At 36.8% G+C, this 26,584-nt stretch overlaps 1 protein-coding gene across 6 annotated transcripts in view; it reads right to left on the reverse strand.

Annotated features, from left to right (window-relative positions):
• LOC308193475 (uncharacterized protein) overlaps window positions 1–26,584 on the reverse strand; it is a 106,515-nt gene that overhangs the window by 77,332 nt on the left and 2,599 nt on the right. For 3 of the 6 annotated variants that reach the window (XM_080588235.1, XM_080588236.1, XM_080588237.1), the window contains exons 1-3: window positions 7,284–7,408; window positions 5,100–5,352; window positions 2,332–2,588 (exon numbers count right to left, since the gene is read on the reverse strand). In XM_080588235.1, the coding sequence (XP_080444361.1) occupies window positions 2,332–2,375 (44 nt within the window). In that variant the 5' untranslated portion in view covers window positions 2,376–2,588; window positions 5,100–5,352; window positions 7,284–7,408. Of the gene's footprint in view, window positions 1–1,784; window positions 2,589–5,099; window positions 5,353–7,283; window positions 16,012–17,262; window positions 17,426–17,504; window positions 22,546–26,584 lie in introns of those variants that run through there. The other 3 variants (XR_013949664.1, XR_013949665.1, XM_080588234.1) reach the window with 2 other exon arrangements.

Consider the following 26,584-nt stretch of genomic DNA (forward strand, 5'->3'; position numbering starts at 1 on the left):
AACACTTTAATAGCAGATATTTTAATAAATACAAATAATCTTATTTTCTCTGCTAATGTAAGAATATTTCCTTCAGACATACAAGAAGTTTCAAGGAAAGTACTGATCTATTGCATAGTCAGTGGCTTTTCCACAGCCTTCACAACATCATTTATAGTTTAATTTTCTTTCCTTGTTTGATGGTTATTTTTGTTATTTATTAGGATAATGCTGTAAAGTCACTGGTTACTCATTGCACAATTCTGTAAATTATGCTAAATCAGTGAACAAATTGTTAGTAAAACAAAAGGAAAGGAAAGATGCATATTTCCAAGTAATACCATGTATTTCCCATGGAGCTGAGAAGGCATGTCTAAAAGCAATAAAATCATTGGGGTAGAGAAAGACATTTTAAACTGAATTATTTTGGTTGCACTCATGTCATATTCATTTATACTTTATTTTTTGGGAATAATGTGTTGGGAAACCATGAGTGAGGATACTCATTCAAACTGTTTTCTCATTTTCCAATTCAGAACAGCTACATACTGTATTGAACAATTATATTTCTTGAAATAGAAACTATTGTATATATCTGAATATTCACATTGGAATTCTAATTGTAAGACTTCTAATTGTTCTGCAGACAGAAGTATTCTATACCTATAACAGGGTAGATACTCGATTTTATCAGGAATACCGTTCTTCTGAGGATACAGGAATTATGCTGTTAGTATTAGTCATTTTCATAGGACTGTAGCAACATCATTGTTTTTACCAGTATAATCATATTGGTTATAACGTGTACAATGCCATTATTTACAAAGCAGGTTGATGTGTTTTTCAGGAAGAGTAGTAGATACACTGTGCATACTGAATATTTAAGCAGTCTGAACAGCCAGATTTACTTTGAATAGCCAAACGTTTTTTGAAAGTCACAATGTTCTCACAAACTACATGCAAATAAAAGAAATTTAATTGATTAGTTAAATATCAGAATTTTTATATAGAACACATCTCTCATGTTTTTAATCCCATGAATATATTATTTCCCAACACAATACTTTTGCAGAATTTGTTGATTGTATGTTTCTGACTTCATGAGAGAAAATACACACACAAAGAAATTTTGCACTTTTCGTGATCAAAAATTATTATTAAATGTGATGTGTTTGATTCCTAGCCTTCTGTGACAAGAGACTTAACATATTTCCTCTCCTGGAATTACCATGATCTGTGGAATTGGCTGACAAAGTAAATTATAACTTGTGGAAACATTTCTTTTATACTGATTATGAATCAGTATATTTTCCCCTCTAGTTTTGCATGGAAAGGTGCTTCCCATGCTATATACTGGAGATATCTAGACAGACTAACAGGGACAAATTCAAAGACATGAGAATGGCATTATTTGTGGAACAAAAATTCCAATTCTGGTATGTGAGAAAAACAACACAAATCAACTCATCCAGATGGTAACTGGGCTCACCGCTAGCATATCCCAAACTGGGAAAATAAGATTCCTAACACTTAGCTAAAATAGATGTACAAATTCAAATAAAATGAAAACCACAGTGAATTGTAAGTCCATTCCTTGCCTTCAAAATGAAGATGTTTTTTAGGGAAAGATATTAGTGTAATTTGGCTGGATTTAAAAAAAAAAAAAAAAAAAAAAGAATTAGTTGGGATCTGGAAAGGTAGAATAGTGTTAAAAGCTTCCTTGAAAAGAGTGCAAGGACAGGCAGGATAAGGCTCTCATCCCACTGCATTTCACCCTCCAGACAGCCAAAAGCATCTGTGCATACCTGACTACTTAAAGTGATGAGGAGAGGAGCAACATATGGATGATTGATTAATTCCAGGCACAGAATCCAGCTAGCAGGCTCATTTTCTTAGATGGCTTGTGTAGATCTGTGTAGATAATTCAGATATCATAATGCCAAGTCACATAATAAATAAAAACCCAATTATATTCATCACCCCGTATTTTGGCAAATGCAACACTTGGCCTCATTCCATCCTATGGAATCATTTTCATATAAAACAAGTCAGAAAGTTTAGCAAAGAAGAAATTGTTCCTAGTAACAAGAGGTATGTAGAGCCCCAGATATGTGCCAAGTGCAGACTTCCTTTAAAGGCATAATGATATGAGAATTTACTTTTAATGTGATTTGGAGATAAATTGTAGTTATCACTGATTTGCAGTGCATAAAGAAAGAAGAGACGGAGTTCCTCTCACTTAAACCTACAGATAATTTTGCTGCATGCCTCCATAACAAGCATAGGATACTTCATAGCTTATGTCTAGAAAAAGAAAGGAAATGTAGGAAATAGAGCTGTTCATTTCATTACCTTAAACTGCTGTTAGCATTAGGCTCAATCCACAAGAATTTCATTGCACCGGACAGCTTGTAATTAACCTGCTACTTGATGGAATTCGCAACCACACATTAGGCATGAAGGGTCTCTCCCCACCACAAGGAATCTCTCTGAGGATGGAGTGTCCAGAAGTTACCATGCATGTACCAGGGACCAACTCAATCCAACCTCTTCAAAATCCTGAAGCATCCTGTTGAAACTGTTCCTCTGTGTTCCGAATCATGAAATATCTGGGGGGAGAAGAAACAGACCATGCAAGAATGACAGCTAACATAATAATAACACAGTTTTCAGGGTAGAATTCAAGTCTCTGCTCCATCAAAAATATTTAAGCATTTTATAAAAAGCACAAAGGATTCAGCAAGACAGACCACAAGAGCCCTGAATCAGAATATGCTGTAATATGGTGATTAGCAAACTCCATCAGGTTTGGAAAATGTTCTCAAGTACCTGCAATACAATTTTACAATGAGTTCTATAACCACTCAACTATCAGATAAAAAGAAGAGACTACATCCTCTCCATTTGTGTTTTCTGCAGATCTGGAAATGTTTTGACATGGCTTTCTGGTCCTAGGCAAAGAAATACCTACATTTCCAACACTTGAGCTAGTAAAGGAACAATGCTGCCAACTGTATTCCTTTATATTTGCCTTTAAGGACATACAACTTTTTTTCTTTTTTTTTTTTTTTTTTTGCCAATATAAACGAGCTTCCTGAAATCTAATGTAGTGTAAATGAAGTTCCTTCTCAGATGCTAATTCTCAAATAATTTTTATGTGTTTTTATGGCCCTTATATACAAAGTTGCAACAAACCAAATATTTAAATACTGAAAGGATTTTGTACCATTGACATTTCCCATGCTGTAGAATCTGTAAAATAAAATCAATGAATTCTAACAAGGCTGTAAGCAGGAGAAAGCAGCCTGATGCCTAAAGCTAGGAATACACTAATTAAGATATGCAATAAAAATGTTAATCAAGTAAATTTAAGGAGGACGGGGAAAAGAGATTGCATAATCCTCTTGACACCATATTATGTCTTGGTGTTCTCACAGAGGAAAACGATGAGTAGGTAAACAAGTAAGAGAGAAAATAGCAGGGCTTTGATTACGGGCCAAAGAAGAAACTGTTCCAAACAGCTTCTCTAACCGACATGAACAGTTCAAGTAGAAATCATTCAGCTCCAGGAGTTCTCTCAAGGATGCCAGCCTGGGGATAGCTCACAGAAACTAACCCAACAGCCTCAGAGCCAACCTGAAAGACTAGAGTATTTAAGACATTTCTTTTAAGTGTGGTCATGGCAATATATTTTGTTATTCTATCTCTTTATAACTCTATTCCACCATTGCAAAACTATAAGTACATGGACTATTTCGTTCTGTGTCCTGTATTGTAGATGTTTCAGTGCTAGCGAACTTTTATGTACCTCCTTTGTTCTTGCCTGGGTCCTTAAAGTAAAAACTTTGGGATTATACATTTGTTGCCCAGTAAATACGGTGTTGCTTGTAATGGCCCACGACTCAGAACCCATCAACCTATCAGGCTCTGTCTTGACTTGTTTTGGCCTAGCTGGAGCTATATTCAGGCTTGTTTAACTGACAACAGTTATCAAATTACCAGGTGACTATTACCTGCCCAATTTTAGCCTGTGAATAAATGTATGGAGTAATAGCAAGCAGCTATTCAACACAGAATGAGCTATTTATGGCCCTAGAATAAAATGCAAACAAAGGAGAACTGGAACAGGGTGATAGCAGGGATGTTTCAGCTGTGGGCACAGGATGATATCAGAGGCCCTGGGGTTATAAACGACTTAACAGTGGTCTGTTAATGGTCATTAAAAGGAATGTAATTTAGGAGCAGGGTAAAGATACTTTTAAGGAAGACAACAACAACAAGAACAGTGAACAAATACCTAACATGAGTAAAATAAGTAAATGCACAGTAAATTCAGATGTATTGTGGAAATGTGAGCCAATAAAGAAAAACAAAGGCATAGAGCATATTATAAAAATGTTTAAAATTACTTTGGGCAGACTTAAAAAAAGGAAGAAGGAATCATGAACACCACAGTCCTCCCTATCATGATGATGACTGGCTGTAATCCTTCCCTCTCCCTGAACCAAAGCCACAAGTTTTAGGACCCAGAAACACAGGATTACAGTAACAAGGAGATACTACACTGTTTGTGTATACTAACCTTAATCCTTAATTGTACATGATTTGAATCATAAGTGTTAATATTATTGTAACTGGACTAATAATTATACTTTGATTAATCTTTTAAGACATATTAGAATAACAATTCCTTGTTTGTGTAGATGTGCTTATTTTCCCTGTAACAAGATTCTAAGTTTAGCAAATACATGGGAGCAATTTATTCTGTAAGCCAGACCCAACAAATTGGTAGCACTTGCAATGGTGCACCATACTCCAGTGCATTTCTTTGGGGTTTCAAAGAGGTATGAGAATACATCTCCACCCAGTAGTTGAGCCATTTGAGATCACAGAATCGTAGAATAGTTTGGGTTGGAAGGGACCTTAAAGATCATCCAGTTCCAACCCCCCTGCCATGGGCAGGGACATTTCCCACTAGACCAGGTTGCTCAAAGCCCCATCCAACCTGGCCTTGAACACTTCCAGGGATGGGGCATCAACAACTTCTCTGAGCAACCTGTTCCAGTGCCTCACCGCCCTTTGAGTGAAGAATTTCTTCCTAATATCTAACCTAAACCTACCTTCTTTTAGTTTAAAGCCATTCTCTTCGTCTCTGACAAGGAGCCTCTTCTCAGCTTTCCTGCAGGTCCCTTTTAGGTATTGAAAGGCTGTAATGAGGTCTTCCCGGAGCCTTCTCTTCTCCAGACTAAACAACCCCAACTCCCTCAGCATGTCTTCATAGGAGAAGTGCTCCAGCACTCTGATCTTCCTCGTGACTCTCCTCTGGACTTGTTTTAATACTTCCGTGTCCTTCTTGTGCTGGGGGCCTCAGGACTGAATGTAGTAAACAGTAATAAAATATTAATATATAAATTATATATATTTATAATATAATTATAATTAAAGTTTATACAGAAAAAACATCTTCCAAAATTAGCCAAGTATCCCCTTGCCTGGAAGTGGGACGATAAAGAAAATGAAAGTTGAGGATTGTCTCAATTTCATAATGGGTGTAAAAATTGCTATCATTGGCATCAGCAACTCAAAGCATGATGCTGGACTGAAGACTGCTTAGAACTGCCTGTCTGTCATAAATTCATAAACCCCAACCACAGTTTTGGATACACTGTTCTAGGCAACATACTAGGACTTTATTTTTCTTTAGGACAACTAGGCTCTTTCCTCAAGCAGATGGTAGGGTTTTTCTGTGTTTTGTTTCTTTGTTTGTTTGTTTTTCCATGGTTTTTATATTAACATGAAAAAGGTTGGTGCCTAACACCCAAAATAATGATAGTCATTTTAATTTTTCAGTACTCCTAACATTAAAAATGGTTATCAAATAGCATAAGCATGCACTTCAAAGCACTAACTATTTCTCTATATAATTTTTTACAGTCAGTCAAAGTATTAGCCTAATTTCTGGCCACAATAAACTCATTGGCACTACTTTTGATTAATTTTTCTTGTTATATCACCTACTTTCCAGTTTTAAAACTCCTGATCTGAAATATATTTTCAATCATATTGATATCAAATTACTTCATCCAATACAAGGAATACTATGAATTAGACTTAAAAAATATTATTCCATTTCAGGTAACTGTTAAACTCAAACAGTGTTTATTTATTACCTGACCAAAGGTGTCTGCTGTATATCAATTTCAGAGAGATTGCCTTTAATCTGTCTTAATACATCTCTCAATTCTATTACTTAATTTCCAGAATAGTAATAATGATTTACAATGTGCAATTTTGATTGCAATAATAATAATACTCCTTTAGCTAATAAACATAATTAGTAGCATGTGACCTCTTGCCTGGAATAATTCCAACAACATATGCAGTTTAACTGCATATAACAAACCTGTATGTGACCTGGATTTTTTTTTTTTTTAATATATATGAAAAGGCTCATTTTGGTAAGGTTTGGCAATATAGTATTAGAATAACGAAGAAAGAATGATATCAATTGAACATGAATGTATAATACCTGCATAGAGATTACTTCTCACTACTCTGCATCTTTTGTTTATAATCTATATTATGATAATTATATATATATATATATTTTTTCCTGGATAGCAAAGTTAACTATAATTAATGCAATTTTATATATAAGTTATAAATATTTACATAAATATATCGTACTGTTATATATTATAATATATTGTAAATTATTATATATTATGTATTATAAATAATACATATTAATTTATAAATAAATCTTAGGAACAAAAAAGTTATCTGAATGATCTAGGTACAGATTGATGTGAGATCTATTGATGCACAGTCACATCATTATACACCTAAATAACCCTGGCATATGCCAGCAGTTCATAAAAGTATATTTGATTCAATGTACAAACTGAGTTTTGATTTTGGTATCTTGTCTTTTTTTTCAATGGCAATATACAATGGTCTCTGTATACTGTTCATGTTTTTCAGGCAGTCTTCAAGCAGACAAGAATTTCAGCATGATGCAGGTGTTTCCAAAGGTGAAATGCAATCCCAATAGCTCACAGGTTGGGAACAAATAATGTATATCAAGAAGTATGGAGAATTAGGTTATAAAGGAAACAACATACAGCGGAAACAATGATAAACGTCTAACCCCTTAACTGTGTGGCACTACAGCCCAATACAATAATTCACTATATCAATAAAACCAGATGGAAAATCAGCAAAAATGTCTGTAAAAAAGGACAAAATACTCTTCCCAAGAACATCAGTGACAAAGAGAAATATTAAAATTGAAATGAACTTGCCTCTTTTCCCTTTGCACTCTGGAGTTTTAAAGAAAAACTGAAATTTACTCCACTTGATCGTCAGTGATGTATATAATTAAATAGAAAGGGTTTGGAGAATATGATTTGATGGTTACCACAGCAACCAGCAGCTACGTGGTCCATATTCCTGTGCTCTTCTACTGTCAAAAAAGCAACAACAAAAAACTGTCTATCACCCACTTGAAAACAAATAGGTTTGTACTGCTTAAACTGCCATTGTTCTTCACTGGCATCTATTATTGCTCAGAATCAGATTGCTGGGATAATCCTACTCTGGAAATATTCCAGTGGTTTCACCAAATAAGTTGCATCCTCCCTGACTTGACTTGTAACATTGCAGTGGAAATCCTGTGCTCAGTCATGTGTGGCTGTGTTTGGCCATATGCAACAAAAATTCTATGTGTGGGGAGAGAAAAGTGAGGCTTTGAATGGTTGTCACATTTCCTAGCCTAAGCTACTTATATTTGGAAAAGTCTTAGGTCCTTTATCCCAATCACTCAACTTCTCTCATCCCTTTACTTTAAGGGCAATAAACTTTTAAAACATATGTATAGTGAACATAATTTGAAAGTTTTTCCCCAGCCTCATCTTCAGGTTGTAGCCTCAAGTGATGAAGTAAGGAAGAACTAAAGCAAAAGTGCTGAATACATTATTGCCAGAAAGAATTTTCTTGTGTTCACGTTGCTAAGAAATTCTCCTCACCTGCCTCATGTTACCTCTGAGAAATTTTAGATAAAGGGACAGCAGAAGTGTCACTGTGCCTTTGAAGTGGCACAAAGTTATTAGCTATTGTCAAAACCCTTACTACCTTGTGGACACTACTGAAGTTACTTGTTCTGAATTTAGAATGTCCCTAATTAAAAATCTTTCTCATGTGAGTTTTTCTACAGGTGCAATAACTTTCAACCATGAGTACAAAAATTCAGCCCAAAGTAAATTAAAATTTTATTAAGTTTACCATCTCTTCTCTCAGAGGGCTCATGAGTCTTACACGTTATTTTAAATGTAGACGTTGACTCCCCTGGTGCCTGCTTCTACCATATCCACATATATGAAAGCAGAATTAACATCACAATTAATGTTAAAAATTCAGAAAGGCAGAAAGATGTTCTTTTTGGTTTTCTAGTGAAGTCTTTGGCTTTCACTCCAGGCAAATTTGAAAGCAATTTCTTAGAACCTCTCTCTCTCTATGTAATTATTGTTTTTTAATAAACATTTACTTCTGTAATATCAGAAGCAGAATAATAAAACAAAACTAATAACATATGACACCTCATAGTATCACATACTGATTTTAGGTCTTCTAATAATTGAATGTACAATACATCCAAATGTAATATTAACTGTTTCTTATTAGAATGACAGCTTCCGTTTCCACATTCCTTCACTCTTTTCCCAATGGGCCTTCCCATCCTTACTTCTAGACATCTTAACTTTAAATTATACTCATTTCCATTCTGTGATCAGAATATAAATACCTTATTCTGCCAGACAGGCATGTAAGAAACTACCTTTTACTTCTCAGTCAGTCAAGCTTCTAATTCTGGCAGTTCATCCTTTTAGAATAACAATGGAAGAAGTCCAGATTTAGAAGTAAGACTGGGGAGAGACAGTATGCTGCAGGTTTCTCTGTAAAGCTTCATGTACTTCAAATCTTCACTGTACCTGCCAACCCATATGCAGGAGACAGATGTTCATCCTTCCACTTCGTTAACTATCTTGTCACAACGCATCACCATTTAGGTATTGCCTTTTGGAGGTGTGGTTTATACAACATATTCTGCATTTCCACCCGTGTTTTAATAGGATCGGAAAAGTACTGGTTCAAGGTTGCTTTTAATTATTACATTTAATATTCATATTGCAGATAAAACATTTTAAGTATAATCTGTGCTCACTGCAGGTGAGTTTGCAGATCTGACAGATCATTTGTATCTCTACAGAAGTTGTGCAATGTTTGCATTGCATTTTTGCTTTGGCGGTCAACCTGAGATTAGTTTGCAGTAAGAAGAGTGGCAAGATGACTGAGTGTCTAGCTCAACTGCACAGACTTTCATTCTCACTTACATACAGCCAAGCAAGGACAGACATGCTGTACCATGTATAGGCTCATTCATGAATTTAAGTGAGACCAATAAACATTTTTGCATGCATTTGAAAAGTATCATTGTATACGAAAAATTTATGTCATGATCAGTGTGTGGCAGTCAGTCTGGAGAGCTAGCAGAGGCAGAAGCAAGAAGTTGTAAAACGCATAGAGGCAGACTGTTGACTCCTGATAATGCTAAGCCATCACCTCCAGTACTTCATTTGACTTTGCTGGTCAGCATGACACATGAATTCACAACCCATGCACATTGGAATCAAGTATCAATTTACAAATCTCAGGCCAAAAACCTTACTTTGTTTTTGTACTTTTTAGGAATCTTAAGGAGCTTTGAAACCTTCAGTCTCACCATAATACATATTAACTCATTCCAACGTGCTAAATAAAAACACAAAAATGATCAGTTTACAAGGTTAAGAAACAAAGGTGGATTTTCTGATATAATCTATTATTTAAGTAAACTGCCTCATATGTTTGACAATATGTTCGGCATTGTGGAAAGAGAAGAACAAGACATATAGCTTTCCTCTGATTTACACTACTAAGATTGAAAGTGGAACTGGAATTATATTAGGAAGTTGTAGATATTTCATCTTCAGTAGAACATACCCTGCCGTTTTTCTTCCTAACACCAAATATAACTGCAAATACACAGCCATTCACCTTAAGGAGTCATAAAACACAGGCATAATTTACAGGCAGCTGAAGAAATGTCAGAATTTCTGAATCTCGTGGTGCTCCCTGAAAAATTCCTGCTGTAACCCTGTACACTGTCAGACTCTAGATGAAATAAGAGAAGGGAAGTTGGGAGGGCTGATGTTCACAAACCATCAGTCCAAAGTTATTTAGCACAATTGTTTCTGTAATTGCAGCTCACTGGGAACGCTCAGTGTTCAATGGTCCTTGAAAATCAGACTTCCAATTGGCTGATGATGGGTTTTGTTAGATGCATATACTGAGCTGTGAAATTCAGCCACACATGTCGACTGGAGAATTCTCAACACTACCAGAAGTTTTGGGGTGAAGAGGATCTTTACAGGATCTAAGCTATTGTTCTTCATACAAACATACATCTCTTTTGCTAAATTAATAGCACATATAAGAGTCTAAGATGCTTAAAGTCAGAAGGTGCTTTAACTGAGTGAAAAAGTGAAAAATCACAGTGACAATAGGAAATATGTTTTCCAAGAGAAGTCTTAAAGAGCTTAAAATTAACCATTTTCATACCATTACCTTTAATGAAATAGTTAGATCTAACTGAGATGCCACAAATCTAACTGGAGTTCATCAAAAAAAACTTTTCAGGTGATTTTTATTTATTTATTTATTTATTTTTACTGGCAGTGTATACAAAACAGCCCTCACCTCCTTGAGTTACCTTCAGGCTTTATCAGCAAATGTGTGGTAGCCTTGCAGCTGGGGTAGCAGAGAGAAACTAAGGAATTTTCTCCTACCAAGGACATCAGATGACAGGAGCACGCTCTTTCTTTAGGGGTGAGAGGAGGCAGAGGGAGGCAATGGCTTGGGACTGTAAAGGTGCTCATACTGCTATCCAGGACCATAAGTTGTCTGGACATACAGTGAATGGGGAAAGCTCAACAGAAGGACTACAGGAGAAAGAAGTGGACTGGTCCAAAGATTTTCTTGGTTCCTCTGTATCCTACACCACCTTCTAAAGCCACGCTTGAGCACTGAATAATGATGAAACAGGAAGACAATTAAAGTTGATTTTACAGAGACTTCCACTGTGCCTCTGCAGCCACAGGACTGCAGTCAATAACTCTGCTGCCTCACAATATATTGTGTTGGGTAAAATCAGTTCCCTCGGGGGAACAGAACTTCATGTTCAAATACTTGATCTTACCTTATAGGTGAGACTGTTCTCTGATGGTAAAGAAAATTATGGTCCCTGTGTAGGAGCCATGCAAAAGAGCGTGTTATAAATCTAGAACAGGGAAACTCTGGTCTTCCGGGCCAGCAACATGTTAGATGTTGCCTAAATCTCTGTGGGTTCACAGCCCAGTCTACAGCTTCTGCCTATTTGCCTTGGTGGTAAAGCTCTGGATGATCACCTCTGCAAGGTGAGGATACTGATTCAGCCTGCTTGTCAGGTGGAGCAGTGGCAGCCAAAGGGCTAACCCTTCAGGCTGGGAAGGACAGCCCCAGCAGAGCCAGAGCCACTGTCTGTGAGCACACTCAGGGAATGAGAAGTGACCCCCCGTACAGGCTCAGATAAAAAGTCATAGAAACCTAAGAAAAATGGGTACTTAGCTCTCCAATTCCATTACTGAGTGATATGTGAAGTCTAACCCAGACAACTTTGCAAAGAAATAAACCGTGCAATCAAAGCCGCATCTTTCACCATCTCCTACACACTGCCTAGGTAATCTGCATATTTAAACAAAGCTTCATAGTATTCATGCCTGAAAGTACATACCAAGGGAAACTGAAGCCAGATGGTTAGATGTCAAAGTGACTAAAAAATTGCTTTTAAAAAGGTAGACTTCCAATAATTAATAGTCCAGATCTTCAGATAATGTAAATCACGGAAGTGAATTGCACATTTCTGATTTACACTGCCATGTAATCTAGCTGTGTGTGCTCAACCTTTACTCTCAAAAACATTTAGCACAGATTTCTTGGATAACTCATTTTCAGAGAAAAAAAAACAACATCCATCCATTTGCTGAAAGCCTTTAAGGATATGACATATTCTAAAGCACTCTAAAATGTAACTACGTACTAATGAAAACTTCATAGTTTTAAATAATAAAGCAGAAAAGATATTCAACTCCAGCTGGAATGAACATCCAACTGCAGTATACAATCAAGGCAGAGTTTTCAAGACACAAATGGCGATGAGGCACCTTCCATTGGGAACTGGTGATGACAGGTCAGGTCACACAATTCTGCACTCTCTCAGAATCTTAACGTAAAAATGTCAAAAAGCTTCTGAAGACAAAATGACTGTCACTTTGCTGATCAAAGAGAATTTTGCAGTTTAAGTTTCAGCATAATTCTTAGCACTTGTAGAGTGGTTATAAATATTATACCTCTTCCTACCTGGTGGACTCTTGTATTACACCACACATGGCAGTAATGAAGACAGATTAATGTTATTTATTTTCTGACACTGACAAGAGTAGCCTGTCTTTGTTTCTGTATTTTATCACTAAAGTCTTGTTTTTCAGCTCAAATAGCCCCAAGGCAAAGCACCATAATAATAAAGTACAAAAAAAAGTTTAAACAACATTAAATGAAAAAATGTCAGCAAATTGTACTTAGTGCTGATAATCTAGCCTAAACTATCTCCTGAACTAGGAAACAATAAAAGAGGATTTTTTTGTTTAAACAGCTTTCTCCCGTTTAGAATTTAAAAAAAAAAAAAAAAAAGGCAACATCATCAGCAACTTCTTTACTGAAAGGGTTGTTAGGCATTGGAATGGGCTGCCCAGGGAAGTGGTTGAGTCACCGTCCCTGGAGCTCTTTAAGAGACGTTTAGATGTTGAACTTAGTGATATGGTTTAGTGGAGGACTTGTTAGTGTTACATCAGAGGTTGGACTCGGTGATCTTGGAGGTCTCTTCCAACCTAGACGATTCTGTGATTCTGTGATCAAAGCTTAGCAGGTAGTGCAGCAGCTTACCTAGAGAGGCTGCCTAATGTGCATCTTTCCAGGTTTTCATAGAGGAGAGGAGAGGAAAAATGCAATTGTGCCTTTATAACTTACATGCAACCTGAGACTTTCCTTGTCTGCCACTCTTACTGAAGCAAACAGACAAAGCATCTCCTAATGAAAATAATTACACTTTTAAGCACAGATTTAATTACAATGACAAAGACCATTGATTTTCATACATGGAAATAATTGGAAATAAATTTATTCTGATGCTTGTATATATGAGATGGTAAGTATGAAATTCTTGGCTTACTTGCTCTAAGTTCTTGAGCTGGCTTCTTTCATCCACTCTATTTTTCCTTTATTAAGAATTAATAAAAGCTTTCAAGCTCATCTGTCTGACTGAAGTCAGCCTTCTTTGCTTGGGTAAGTGCAGGCAGTACTTGCAGTTGCAAGCAAGGCTATTTTTAAAAAGCTTATTTTAAAGGGTCAGTGCCAAGTTGATCAACGCCAAATCCAAATGAGCTTTTAACCTGCCTCTTTCACTCTGTTGCTGTTTTAACTGCTAAAACCCTGCCAGCAACACCAGCTTTAAAACCCACCTTTGAAGCCATACCACAGCAAAAGACCTCTTGAAGTCCAAGGACATTACCTCTACTGCGGTGCTCCTGTCAGCTGTCATCATCATTTCCTCAAAAACCATCAGAAGTGCTCGGCCTGACATCTGCCTTAGCTAGCGCAAACCTGTCTAAGGCAGTTCCTGTCGGGTGGTCCTTGTTGGGGTCCTGCTCCCCTCTGCAGTCAGATGTGGCTCTCACCCAAAAGGGGCCATCAGCTCAGCTCTCCTTCCTGCTTGGCCTCGTGTCTCTTCTCTGGTCAGCAGCAATTCCAGCCCCTCTGCCACTTGTCCTCCTTCCTTGTCAAGTACTGTCGTAAGGATAGTAGGTGCTCTGCTGTCAACCTCTCTCTGTGCATTAGGGTGGCTACAAATATCCTCCCCAAATGAAGCAGCTTCATCATTATCCCCCATAACTGGCTGAAATGGGACTTGTGGGGACCACTTGCTGGGGGGCTGAGCCCTGGCTGCAGGGCCTTCTCAATAGTAAGTTGTAAAATCCTCCTTTTATTCGTCATTGCTTCATTTTCTTTTACTCAGAACAAGTGTGTTTATTATGTGGAGAGCTGGTAGTGATGTTTTTAATTAAGGCTGCCTAATAATTTCCTTTATAGCTTTCAGTTTTCAGTATGGTTTACAACCTAAGGAATGTTAATCATTCTGGGCTAAATTTTGCATGCTTGCTTTCTGCAGAACTGAAGAGGAATCGCCAGCTTCCCTTCTTCTACTTTCTATTTTTCTTCCCCAGAATATTCTCTTGCTGGGAGTACAACAGGCTGGGAGCCAGGTGATCATAAATTGCACTTTCGTCATTTCTACCACATAATGCTAATAATTCTGTGCAATTGTGTCTGTGATCAAGCAATGTGTTATGCATCTTTTGCATAGAAATCAGAAAACTGTCAGTCCATCAGCTTAATCAGTGAAGTAATGGAGGTTTTCAAGGTAGTGCAAGGTCACAAGTGCAAAACAGGATTAGAACGTCATATGGAAGAATTATGATGATATCCACCATACACAATGCTTCCAGACTTTTTGCTTTTGCAAAAGTATCAAGCAGAAGAAGATAAGAAATGAAAAGAACCTCTGTAGTCATCAGATATTTATATTCTGATTGTAGAGGATTCCATGCATACTGTATAACACATAAGAGACACTCTGTTGAGGTGTGACGTATAGGATTTTCTAGCACTCATGGGAAACTGGCTGAAAACCTAAAAGCAAGCTTGTCACATGGATTCTTATACACATTGTGTCTAAAGGTTTAAATAAAATATTGTTGTCGTCATTTAAAAGTAAAAAAAAAAGTCATTTGAGTTTCCATTTTATAGAAAGTTTCAGCAGTGTATGTTGAGCTGCAGTCTTGGTGTTCTTGCTCTTTTCTCTTCTGTCTTCTTTGTGTCTCTTTCCTTCCTTCACAATATTACAACTGCATGTGAAATGCAGACAGGATATCATAGAAATGTTCACTCCTGTTTCTTCTACACTCTGTATCCCCTTTGGAAAGAAGTCTGTCCTGCAAAATGTTCCAGAACTTTGAAGATGATTAGCTGTAGTATGAGGCAGACACAACTCCGGAGCTGCTTAGCATTGGTAATTCAGGTGTAATCTCCAGGGAAAACGGTTCTGTTCTTAGGACTCCAGGCAGCAGGGCTGCCTCATTTTTCTTCTATTTACTGATGCTCTCTTCACCAAATTGTAAGGGATGCTTTCTAGCTTACACTCTTCCATCATTCACCAGTTCAAAACAGGTATCTCACATCTTTTCTCTTTCCTTGTTAGATTGTTCAGAGGTTTTTAAAGGAGCACAAAGTGTTCAAGAAATGCTGAACTCTTCTCTCCTCCTTGGTAAAGTGGAAAAGTATGCAGCTGTGGCCCAATCCTGTTTTCCTCAGCCACAAGAGTAGTTTCACTGAAGTTACTCTTAAAGCATGCAGGCATTGCCCCTTGTGAAGAAAGCTGCCTTCACCTTTGGCACTGAATGCAAGATCACTCACTCTTCTGCTTCTACTACAATACTGAGGTCCAAGAGATAAGGAAGACAACCCAACTCTAAAGTTCTCCTGTTTTGTGAGGTTAACCTTCACTTTAATCCTTATACTTTTCATTTATTTTTGTGAGTGTGATTTCTTGAATATAGTAGGTCACGAGCTTCAGCAGCAGAAAGAGAAGGGGCAAAAAACATTGTTAGACAAGAATGCTAATTCTGAGAGCAGGCATCAAAAGGTGGAGTCAGCCTGTACCACATTGTTGGAGTTAGCAATGCTCCATTCATTTCCGTGACAGACCTCATTATGAGGAAGATTTTTAAAAGCGACTCATTCTGAGGAAGCTTTGGATACAGTTCCAAAAGCAGAAAATAAAACCTGTGAGAATGGGGGAAAGCAAAAAGAGCAGGCATTAGAATCAAGCAGGAAAGCATACAAAAATCAGCTCTTTTGCAAGTTCATTTTTCATTAGGTTTGACATTCTTCAGGAGAGAGAGCTCTGCTACACACTTGTGACCTCAGGCAGTGGAACTGGAAGAAGATATTTCAAGAACTGCAGAACACACACACAGCTGTATTACACAGAGAAGATATAAAAAATGAATTGGCAAGATTGTGATGCTAACTTGCACTGGAAGTACATCAGCTGATGCAGTCTATTTTGAACTAGAAAAGTCTACATATTCCTGATTATTTTATTACTTATTTGGACCCTTGGATGGTGGGCAGAAGATGCGGCATCTAACGTTCAGCTGAACAATTAATTTGAAGTCAAACACGTCACATATAGCTTAGATTCTCTGAAGAAAACAAGCTGTATCTGAAAGCTGTGTGTGAATTTTTGAGAGGAGAGATACTATCAGTAATAGTTCTAAATAGACAGCTAGGAAAATATATAACTTGATAGCATTTTGTGGATTCTAGCAACCTCTGAGACACGTGTTTATCATTTTTAAATCAATCACACCATCACAGAAATTAAACAAAAACAAACAAATGATGTTTTGTGCTCCCTCTGCTGGTTCTGAAGCAGCAGGTAGCTTACATATACTAGAGCCAGAGATCTGCTGTTCCGCATAACTCAGTGATGATGAAGCAGAAACAAAAAGCTTTGTCTTTCAGTGTGCTTTTGCATGCAGCTGTTGTTGTTGTTAAACAACTGAACAACAACAACAAAGCAAGATACATTTTGTTCCCCTTATAAAGAAAACACTATATGTCTCTTTTTGGGACTGATAGAAAAAATATGTATAACGGAACTTCAAGGCACCTTGCAATAATCACCATCTGGACAGTACTTGGGACAAGGATGTGCGACTGAGTGGTTTGCAACAGTACAGATACTTCGTCATACTTCCTGCAAGTACAAGTGAATTTATGGTCATGAGTTTTGGCCTGAGCTTGATGATCTTAAGATTTTCAGTCTCAGTTTAAGCAAGTAGTTGATCAAGCCTCAGTTGTGCTTATTAGCCCAGTTGGACTGAGGAATTAACTTGCATACTCAGAGAACATAAATACAAAAGGCTTCCTATTTAGAAATAAAAATAAGCACACAAACAAACAAAACCTGAAAGAGATGAGATTTAACAGAATATATTAATTTGTTGATGAAAGGAAATTCATACTCACTGAGTTTACAGGAAAATTCAATGAGCTTGAGATGTGCTGGTATTCTTGTATGCTTTGGTGCAAATGAAGTGTTTCCTGTCCTACACAACATCCACAGATATTAAATAGAGGCCTGGTTCCCCTCAGATAGCACCTCCTGCAGTGATACTTCTGCTGGCAGTTCCTGCAGGAAGAGGAAGGTGGGAAGAGTGATACCAGAATACATGGTAACCTCATTACTCCTGAAAATATGTCACATTTACCCTTTAGTAAAAACTGAAGGAAGAGCAGAAGTCTGATGGGACTTCTGGGATGGGTTAGACTTGATTCATATTGAATGAAGAACCTCTTAATCCTCAGAAGAACGGAGGCTGACCATTAGCACCTGAAGGCATTTGTAGATATTTTAGGTCTGATTAAATACGGGTTTTGGTTCCTGCATTAATACAGGGAAAAATATGTTTTGTAAATACAGAGTGGAATAAGGAAAGTACACACACAAATATCATGGACACACATAACCCCTACTTTGTCATTGGGAATTTGTGGTCCTTCAAAGCACCAAAGTAGCATGTATGTTAGTTTTAGAATAGGGCTATAACCCTAGAGAAGCTATGAATTATTACTCACTTACTAGCATAATTCTGCTAATTATTTTTTTTTTCTTCCCTACTGTGTTACTACTCCTGGTCTGTATTTCCTTCTTTGTAGGCCACTGTTGTGGAGATCAGTTGGGGAGTTCCTGTTTGGTGACATAACTGAAAATCAGCCTGGTACCAGAGTAGATAAAAGTTCCCCTTAGGCAATAGAAGTGCACTAGCAGGACACCTGTGCAAGCAATTGGAGGTCCCTTTCTTGGTGCATCCCACACTTTGGACCTTGGTATGCTCTTCATCATTTACAGAATTTAGAGGGATATTAAAATGCCTTCCTTCAGCAGAGAAACTTACACGAGGCACACATGAAAAAGATGTGAGAAAATGCCACTGGCCATTTGATTAGCTCTCAGGAACAGAACTTGCTAACATAATGAAGCATGACACATCGTCAGGAGGCTGCGTCTATCAGGAGAAGTGTCAAACAGCAAAGTTTTATGAAGCATGGATAGTTTGCATTATGGAAAGAGAAAAGGATTTAAATTTTGTTTCAACCTCAGCTACCAGCCCACCACCCCTGGGTTAGACATGCTTCCATATTGCAAGACTGCATAGCTTAGAAAGTCACATAAATTATTATGGCATGAATAACAGTACAAGCACTGAAACCAGTCCTTTCTCTTTTATAAATGGTAAATAACTTCCATCCTTTCTAAGCTAAATTCTTTTCTTAAGGATATTCTAAGAAAAAATAATTCTTACTTTAAAATAAAATGGAGCAGGAATAACATAAAAATTGAACTATATAAATTATTCATTTAATTCAATTTTATAAGAGAAAGACAGATTGAGGGAACATTTTCCTTGTGATTCACTGAAAACTTTCTTTTTAATGGAATCTGTGTGCTTAACTTTTCTAGATAGGTCACAATGATAACGTACATTTTTGTACTATTTCCCTCTGTGAAAATTACATCTATGAATTGGGCTAATAACATCCCAAAAGTGGAAGGAGAGATCAGATCTGGCAGGATGAGGGTTTAATATTAGAGTGCATCCATTTTCTTGTTAAGTTCCCTCTCGGGGTCTGAACTGTCTCTAGATCCACTTCTCCAAGTGAGCATTCACGACAGAAGCTGTAACATTCACAACTACTTTTGGACTGTCCTCCTTTCCTTCAGATACATTTGCAGTCTGGTTTGAAACACTGCTCCCAAATTTCAATTCTTTCTATGCAATGTCATGTATAAAAAAGATATAGCTCCACACTTCATTTTCTTTCTAGTCCCTTTTAACTTATCAAACATCATTATTTCAACTGAAAATATCCTCTGGTGTCTTGAAGACTCTATATTTGGCCTTAACTCCACTGTTAAATGATTTAATGAACTGTTTTAATGAGAAAAATCTCTACTAAGAAGGCTACTGAACCACTAATTTCTCATTCCTAGCATTCTCACAGTATTCATCAGGGCCATGTAAAGATTGGGAATTAATTATTTCAGAGAGGTGTCTTTTCTGAAATTTTCAAGTGTTCTCGTCAAGATTCGAGTGAAGTACTCTCAGATCATTGCCGAAATTTTATCTCCTTAGAAATAGAAATTACACAACCAGAATAATAAGCAAATTTACAAGGAAAAGAAAAATTTTTATACAAAGCAGGTATCAAGACTCATTTTCAAATGGAATAATCAGACCAATTTCTTTTCTTTTGTGTCTAATTTACCAGAAGTAGAAAGAAAATGTAAAGTAAACATTATCTTGAAATACTGGAGAAGAATTATGGGGTTAGTGTTACCTGATCACTGTGTTCAGTTATTTTCTATGTACTAATTCCTGCACAGCATGGTCTGTTAGAGAGGTGCGAAAGGTCAACAGCTGTAAAAATAGACCAATAGCTACCCTGAAGTTTCACACATGCAGGCAGAGACTCCTTCAACTCCCTGAACTTTGTCCTTTAACTGTAAGGCAAAGATGTTTTTTAAGCATCATGCTTCTGTTTTCTCAGTAAACAATGGAAGAAATTAAATCTATTACGTGTCCTCCAGGTGAAAGGATATCAGTATAAAGATGGAAAAAAATATGGCTTAGAATTTAACAGGTTAGATTTGTAGTTCTTCTGCCGTAGATGATAAAATATTATCAAATGAAAAAAGTGGTAGTACATTTTTATTACTACACAGGAAATGGCTGCAACACTTATCTGTAAATGCAACTCAAAGTAAAGTGTTTTTAATAAAGAGGCTTCTGACGAGAAAAGTTTATTTTAGTACAAAGTAATGTAAGTTGCACTGGATTGTATTGCATTTAGTAAACAGAGCTTCCTACAGACCTGGAAATAACTGTAGCTTGAGAAAAATGAGAGTTAGAATCATTCTGAAACTGTATATTTAAACCTAGAACTCAGTGATACAGAAATCACTGTTCTCAAAGGAGGCTACGAAATTAATAGAGAGAAAAAGTAAGAAAAGGCAGAGTGACAATTAGTCATTCTCTGGTATTTTTTTTGGTAGAAAAGTGATGTTAAGATGATTAGAAGAATTTAGTTTCCCCCCTCCTCCAAATCTGTCAGCTATGCAAATGATACAGACTGTATTGATAAATGGTTGAAACAAAATGGGAAAAACAAAAACAAAAACATAACAAACAAAACCAAAATGCAATAGGAATCCATGGCAACAGCTGTCCAAAAAAGCATATCTCAGTGTTTCATTTAGAAACATTCAGCAGGTTGACTGAGTAATTCCATGCTGCAGAAATGCCTTTGGGATATGCTCCTACTGGCATGCTTGTACCACCTGTTTTGGAAGTACTGTACCATGGGCCTTAGCATTTGCACAGACTTCTGTAAAAGGAAAATGGCAGCTTCCATCTGATGTCTGTTTCATTGTTACAAAAGATGTACATGCATAAGAAGTGGCAAGGTTTATGGAGACAAGAAACCTTGTGCTTCATCTTTCAGTGAGGTTGGAATCTACCTCTTGATTTTCCCATCTATACAAGGCGACTATATGGTGAACGTACAATAGACTTCATGCAAATGAAATAAGTTCTATTCAATATGAGCTGGTAAGTCAGATCCCAGAAGCACTGCTCCCTTTACTTCAGATGTAAGTCTTTAAAGACTTCTCATTAAAACTTTTATTAATTTTTTTTTCAAAATACATTCAGTTATTAATATATCTTTCTTTTGAAAATATTTCCCATGTCATGACTGAAGTGATTTGTACAACAACAGACCTTATGTTGCCTCCCAGCTGTTACTATAAATTATATTTTTACATTTCAAAGGAAGTTATCTGAAAAAGGTTTGTGCAGAGTGGTCAGGCTGGGGAATGATTAGAGATAAGGTACCCAGAGAATAAAAACTAACTGCACCCTACAGGTTATGGAACAATGATAATATAAAAAATAAGTATTGAAAATTGAAGAGGCCAGTTTAAATTGCTGGTGGAACTTAACACTGTAATTAGAAAAAACATGTACGATGATCTTGCACTGCTGTCTGCAGAGGGAACTATACTAAACAGCTGTGCAGAATACATTTCTTTTAAACAGGTGACTAGTGAAGTATATTTTGGGTTGTAGATTGACTTGGAACATGCTCGATGAAGAAACGCTCATTTACTGCCAGAGTATGTTATAATGAAGGCCACAAAAGTTGACATATGCCAATGTTTTACTGACACAGAACTAATTCTTTCACCACGGGATATATTTTGTTTATTTAACAGGTAAAATTTGGTCTTCTTACTCTTTGGTGCCTCTGTACTATACCTTACTCAGTCCAGGGTTACTGGAGTACACCCCATCCATGCTCCTGAGCACTGTAGCTAATTGAAAAAAAAAAAAAAAAATGTTGCTTCCTTATCAAATCAGCAGGCAGTAAAAACTGATAGTTCAAGAATCAGTATTTTTAATAGTTTAGAAATGCTAAGATGTCCTTTGCAACATCTCTATTTTCCAATTAGTCCCATCAGAAGCTGTACTCTTGCTGGGATATAAAATTCCAAATTCAAGGATTCAAGCAGGCAATCCTGTGAAAAATGAATGTTGTTAAGTATAAGGAAAAAAAAAAACAGTAAATAACAAAAAGGCAGGGCTCTGGATACCTCTAACACATTCAAGATAACCCACACCGTTAATTTCTCCCAGGGAGAGATAAGCTGTCCTACTAAAAGATGGCTTCTAAGCTTGATCCTTTATTGCAGAGAGATCATGGGAGCAGATCCATCCTAGTAATGAGTTACTTAATTTTTATGTTTCTTGCTGTTCATTGCAATGCATATACAGCAAGTCATTTAAACTACATTCACTCTGAAAAGTTAAGCCCTGGTACTGCATTTCAATCTTAACAACTTATTTCATTACCAGATGTTAGAAGGACACAGGAAATAAACACTTGAAGACAGACAAAAGATGTGTGTTTCTGGCTTACTTTACAGCTGAGGTCTCCTTTATGCACATACCATAAACTTGTAAATCCCATGTCTGAAGATTCTCAGAAATAATTTCCAGCATACCTGAGTATTTTTCTAACACAATGGTTGTTTCTATGCAGCTGGCAGCTCTGGTTTACTGCATTTAAGAAACAAACAAAGCAGTTTTAAACAACATCATTTTTAAGACAAATTACCTTTCTGAAACTCCAAAGAAGTGACTCATTCAGACACGGGATCTATTGTCCTCTCATCCCAGGCACAACTTCCTTTAAAGCAGATCAAGGAGAGAATATACTTTCTATTATTTAGATTTTTAAAACTATCTCAGATCAGACCCATGAAGAACATTAAGACCATCTTAATGGACAAGCCTTTTAAGAGGACAAAGCACATACATTTTAAGGAGCAGAAGCAGCAATGCATTATATGCATGTTGCTACAGAAGCACAATTACAATATACTGAATGCAATATATTACCCCCTTCCTGAACAACACCAAGGTAAATTACAAAAACTATAAAGAATCAGGGTGTACGACTAAAATCCACTTCAGAAGAATGACAGCAGATCTCAATGTGGGATCTCTGCATTTAACTAGAAAAATCATGAAAAGCTAGAAGAGGCATAAAACTGTAATGAATAACATCCCATTCATCTTCATTTAACACCCCCTACCCAGTTTCTAACTCAGAGTCTTTTACAGTGCTAATATGGACATTTTAACTTCAGCAATACAGTAAACATGAGAACAGCTTTAAGAAGGCTCTGGGCAGAAATTTCATTTCTTCCATTGCAGAAGTCACAGATGTTACTTTGTGTTTGTATACACAGCAGCTTCACAATCAACTCCATACAGAAATAATTGGAACAGGTGGGGACTTCAGAAACATATGACCACCACCAATTTGTATCGCAGCAACTCAAAATAAAAAATTAAAAAAAAAAGCTAAACTTAGAAAACGTATAGTGGAAAAAAAATATAATATTACTTTCTGTATTTTTCTGTTTTTAATGTCCTCCTGAAACAACTGACAATATATATACATACACATATCCCATATATCTCTCTCCTCCATTTCTTTTTAGAGGTGAACAAAGACTATTCAGTACACTAAGTCTGACAGTTAGTCTCAGCACCCTACAGTAACCACTCTCCCTGTGCTCCATTTGTTTTGGTGCAGAGCCAGATAAAACACTTAAAAGTTCATTTTTTTTCCCCGAAAACTTTAGGGCATTGGGTAGTGTCCTATTAATACTATAGGTTCATTGTTCACAGAGGGATTGGGAAGTGTCTGTGAATAAATCAATATAGAGATTTTTTTTACCAAGTCACCTAAACCTAAGCATTTTTGTCACAACTTTACGCTTGACATATGGAGCATTTATTTTCTGTAATATGAGTGTTTAAACTATTTCATCTCTTCCTTCTGTTACAACGTTTTGAGAAGGGGTAACAAAGTCCAATGTGTTTTAACTTTCAATTGACTTCCTTTGTGTTTATAGGCATGTGTTGCATGCTGTACCAGAAGGGAAATGATGTCCCATCCTACTCATACTTCTGTCCTGTAACTCAACCAATTAAGTACAGTCTTTCTATAGCTTAACTGCTGAAAAGAATTATGTAATAACTGTTCATTATTTCTGGACTACAGTCTGTGGTTTTTTTTTTTCCTTTTAAATCACATGAAGATTTATTTTCCTCAAAGCAGAAATTAAGAACGAAAATAGCTTCCTTCCTCACCATTACCAAGTTTGTTTCTCTAGTATCTCTGTTGGAGACATGGGTTTGTTTCACCAATGGCAACATAACAAACCTCACGTACAAGAGATTTTCTCCATGCCAGATGCAAAGCAGACGTATGGAGTGCCTTCTGACTCTATTTCTAAAACATGATTTGGTCTGTTAGTCACTGACACCTTCTCTCTTTGAAGACAGAGCATGACAAATGAGGGTGATACAGAATGCAGGAATATATCTTCTGGTGTGCAGATCTGAACATTTTGCCCTAGCACAGCCATTGACACTCATTTCCTTACCTTTATGATCTTACGAACGAATGAGTGCTCACAAGTTGCTGTCTGTTGGCTGCCTAGCATAGAATGTCATCCTCCAGCAAAAGGGCAATACAGCCTTCCACCACTCCAGCAAGGCCTGGAATATACTGTCTACCTAGCATATGCTGTCTCCTCTAGCTTTGATGTGGCCTTTTATTATGACTCAAGTTCTTGGACAGGGGCTTTTATGGTAGTAGTTACTGATACACAGGGTATTGATACAGCTTTGCTTAAAATAAAGTACATTTGTGTCCCTATAAAGGATGCTTAGTGTGAATGTGTCCTGGTTTTGGCTGGGATATAATTAATTTTCATTGTAGAGGCTCATGCAATGCTGTGTTTTGGATTTTTTTTGGTTGAGGGAGGGGGCTACTGCTGCTCAGGAGCTGGCTGGGCATCAGTCAGTGGGTGGTGAGCAATCCCATTGTGCATCATTTGTTTTGTATATTCTTTTATAATTATTATTATTATTCCCTTCCTTTTCTGTCCTATTAAACCATTTTTGTCTCAACACACAAGTTTTACCTTTTTTTTTCTGATTCTCTCCAATCCCACTGAGGGGCAGTTAGCAAATAGCTATGTGGTGCTTAGCTGCCTGATGAGTTAAAGCCCAACAGGTCATCTACATTTACATTTGTTACCAGTGAAGGCTACAAGCTGGATAAAGATTATATTTGTATGAAGAATAATGTATATGGCAAAATATTACTTGATCAAAGCCTTTCTTATTTTATTCCCAGTTCATCAAAGCAGTGGTGTTTGTATTGGTTCAATAAGTACTTATACGTGAATAGCTAGATTGTCACATAACCAGTCGACAGCAAATAGACAGAAAAGAAGATTTCCAATTTCTAATGTCAATAGTTATTCCTTTTGTCCAATCTCTCTCCCAATCAACTGTTGGAATGAATGAGTGTGTGTACTTGCTAGTATATTGTGAAGAGCAAAGGACTTGCTATAGTTCATCTGTACAGCACCAAATTGTCATCTCCATTGTCCTAATCTAACCTTGTAGTAACTAGATGGACTCAGTACTAAGTTACTTTGGCAAAACTCTCCATCCAGGATATTAAAATGAGCAAATGTGCTGTTTGGTAGTAATAATTCGCTAAATCACACCTTCTATGATTCTATTACTATTATCATAAAACATTCTCCTACTTTATCAAGTGCATTAGTAATACATAAGCCCCTTTTGCCCTACTTTCTTCATTGTACAATTCAATGAAGGAACACCTAGATATGAAGAGTGAAATTAAAGGGCTGATCTTTGTGTAAGATTCCTTTATAGTAAATTCTGTTTTGGTTATGCTTGCCTTTTTTTTTTTTCCCCCCCTCACACGTGCAGCAGTGACAGAAGATATACACAAGAGATTGGAATTGAGAATGGATTGAAGTAAACTATTCTTCCTACATGTAACTAGAGAACTACTGGCTATTCTACAGTGTTGATAGCTTTTCAGATAAGAGTAGCAGAATTTTTAATAACAAGTCTCATAGCCAGAAAGACGTCATTTACTAATAAGACTAAACTACTTTCAAACTGTAAAAGGTATATTTTTGCCTTCTTAATCCCTCAAGGATTTTGAAAAAACTATCTCAAATGATATTGGGTATCAGAATGAATGCTGATCAGCTGGTCTCCTCATTGTTTGATGTTTAGTCTAAATTAGGTATGATTTACTGTTATAGATATACCAACAAAACTTCATGTTGTAGTCACAACTGCTGTTGAGAATAATGAACTTCTATTAGTATTATTTACATGTTCCTCAAAGTATATCACAACAGCTTCAATGAGAAGGCTTTCACTGACAGAGAGGCACTGGAAAGAATCATGTCTGTAACTAGCCAAACAAGAAAAAATTTCCAGCATAGAGCAATCCACAACAAAACATCATCATCCTTTGTTGTGCAGGTGACTACGTAAGAAGAATACAAGAATGCTGGTGAGCCAGGGCTTGATGCTATTGCTTATTGCCTATGAACATTACCTGCTTTGTTAATATGCCAAGATTTTTCCTTCTTGTTCTGGCAGCTGCCTAAACAACAGGATTTAATGATTGTCTACAAAGGTAAATCACACAGCAAAGAGCTGGCCTTGCTCCCCTTGCCACACTTGTGTAGCTAAGATGGGAAATGTCTCATGGCCTCAATATTGCCAAGGCTGGGGAACAGTGTCACTATACCTTCACTGGCTGGAAGAAATTCTGTGCTGTCTTTCCCAATATTGCTGACATCCAGTACTGC

This window comes from Anser brachyrhynchus (genome assembly GCF_964034855.1).
Source record: "Anser brachyrhynchus genome assembly, chromosome: 1".
In the NCBI taxonomy this organism is placed as follows: domain Eukaryota; kingdom Metazoa; phylum Chordata; class Aves; order Anseriformes; family Anatidae; genus Anser; species Anser brachyrhynchus.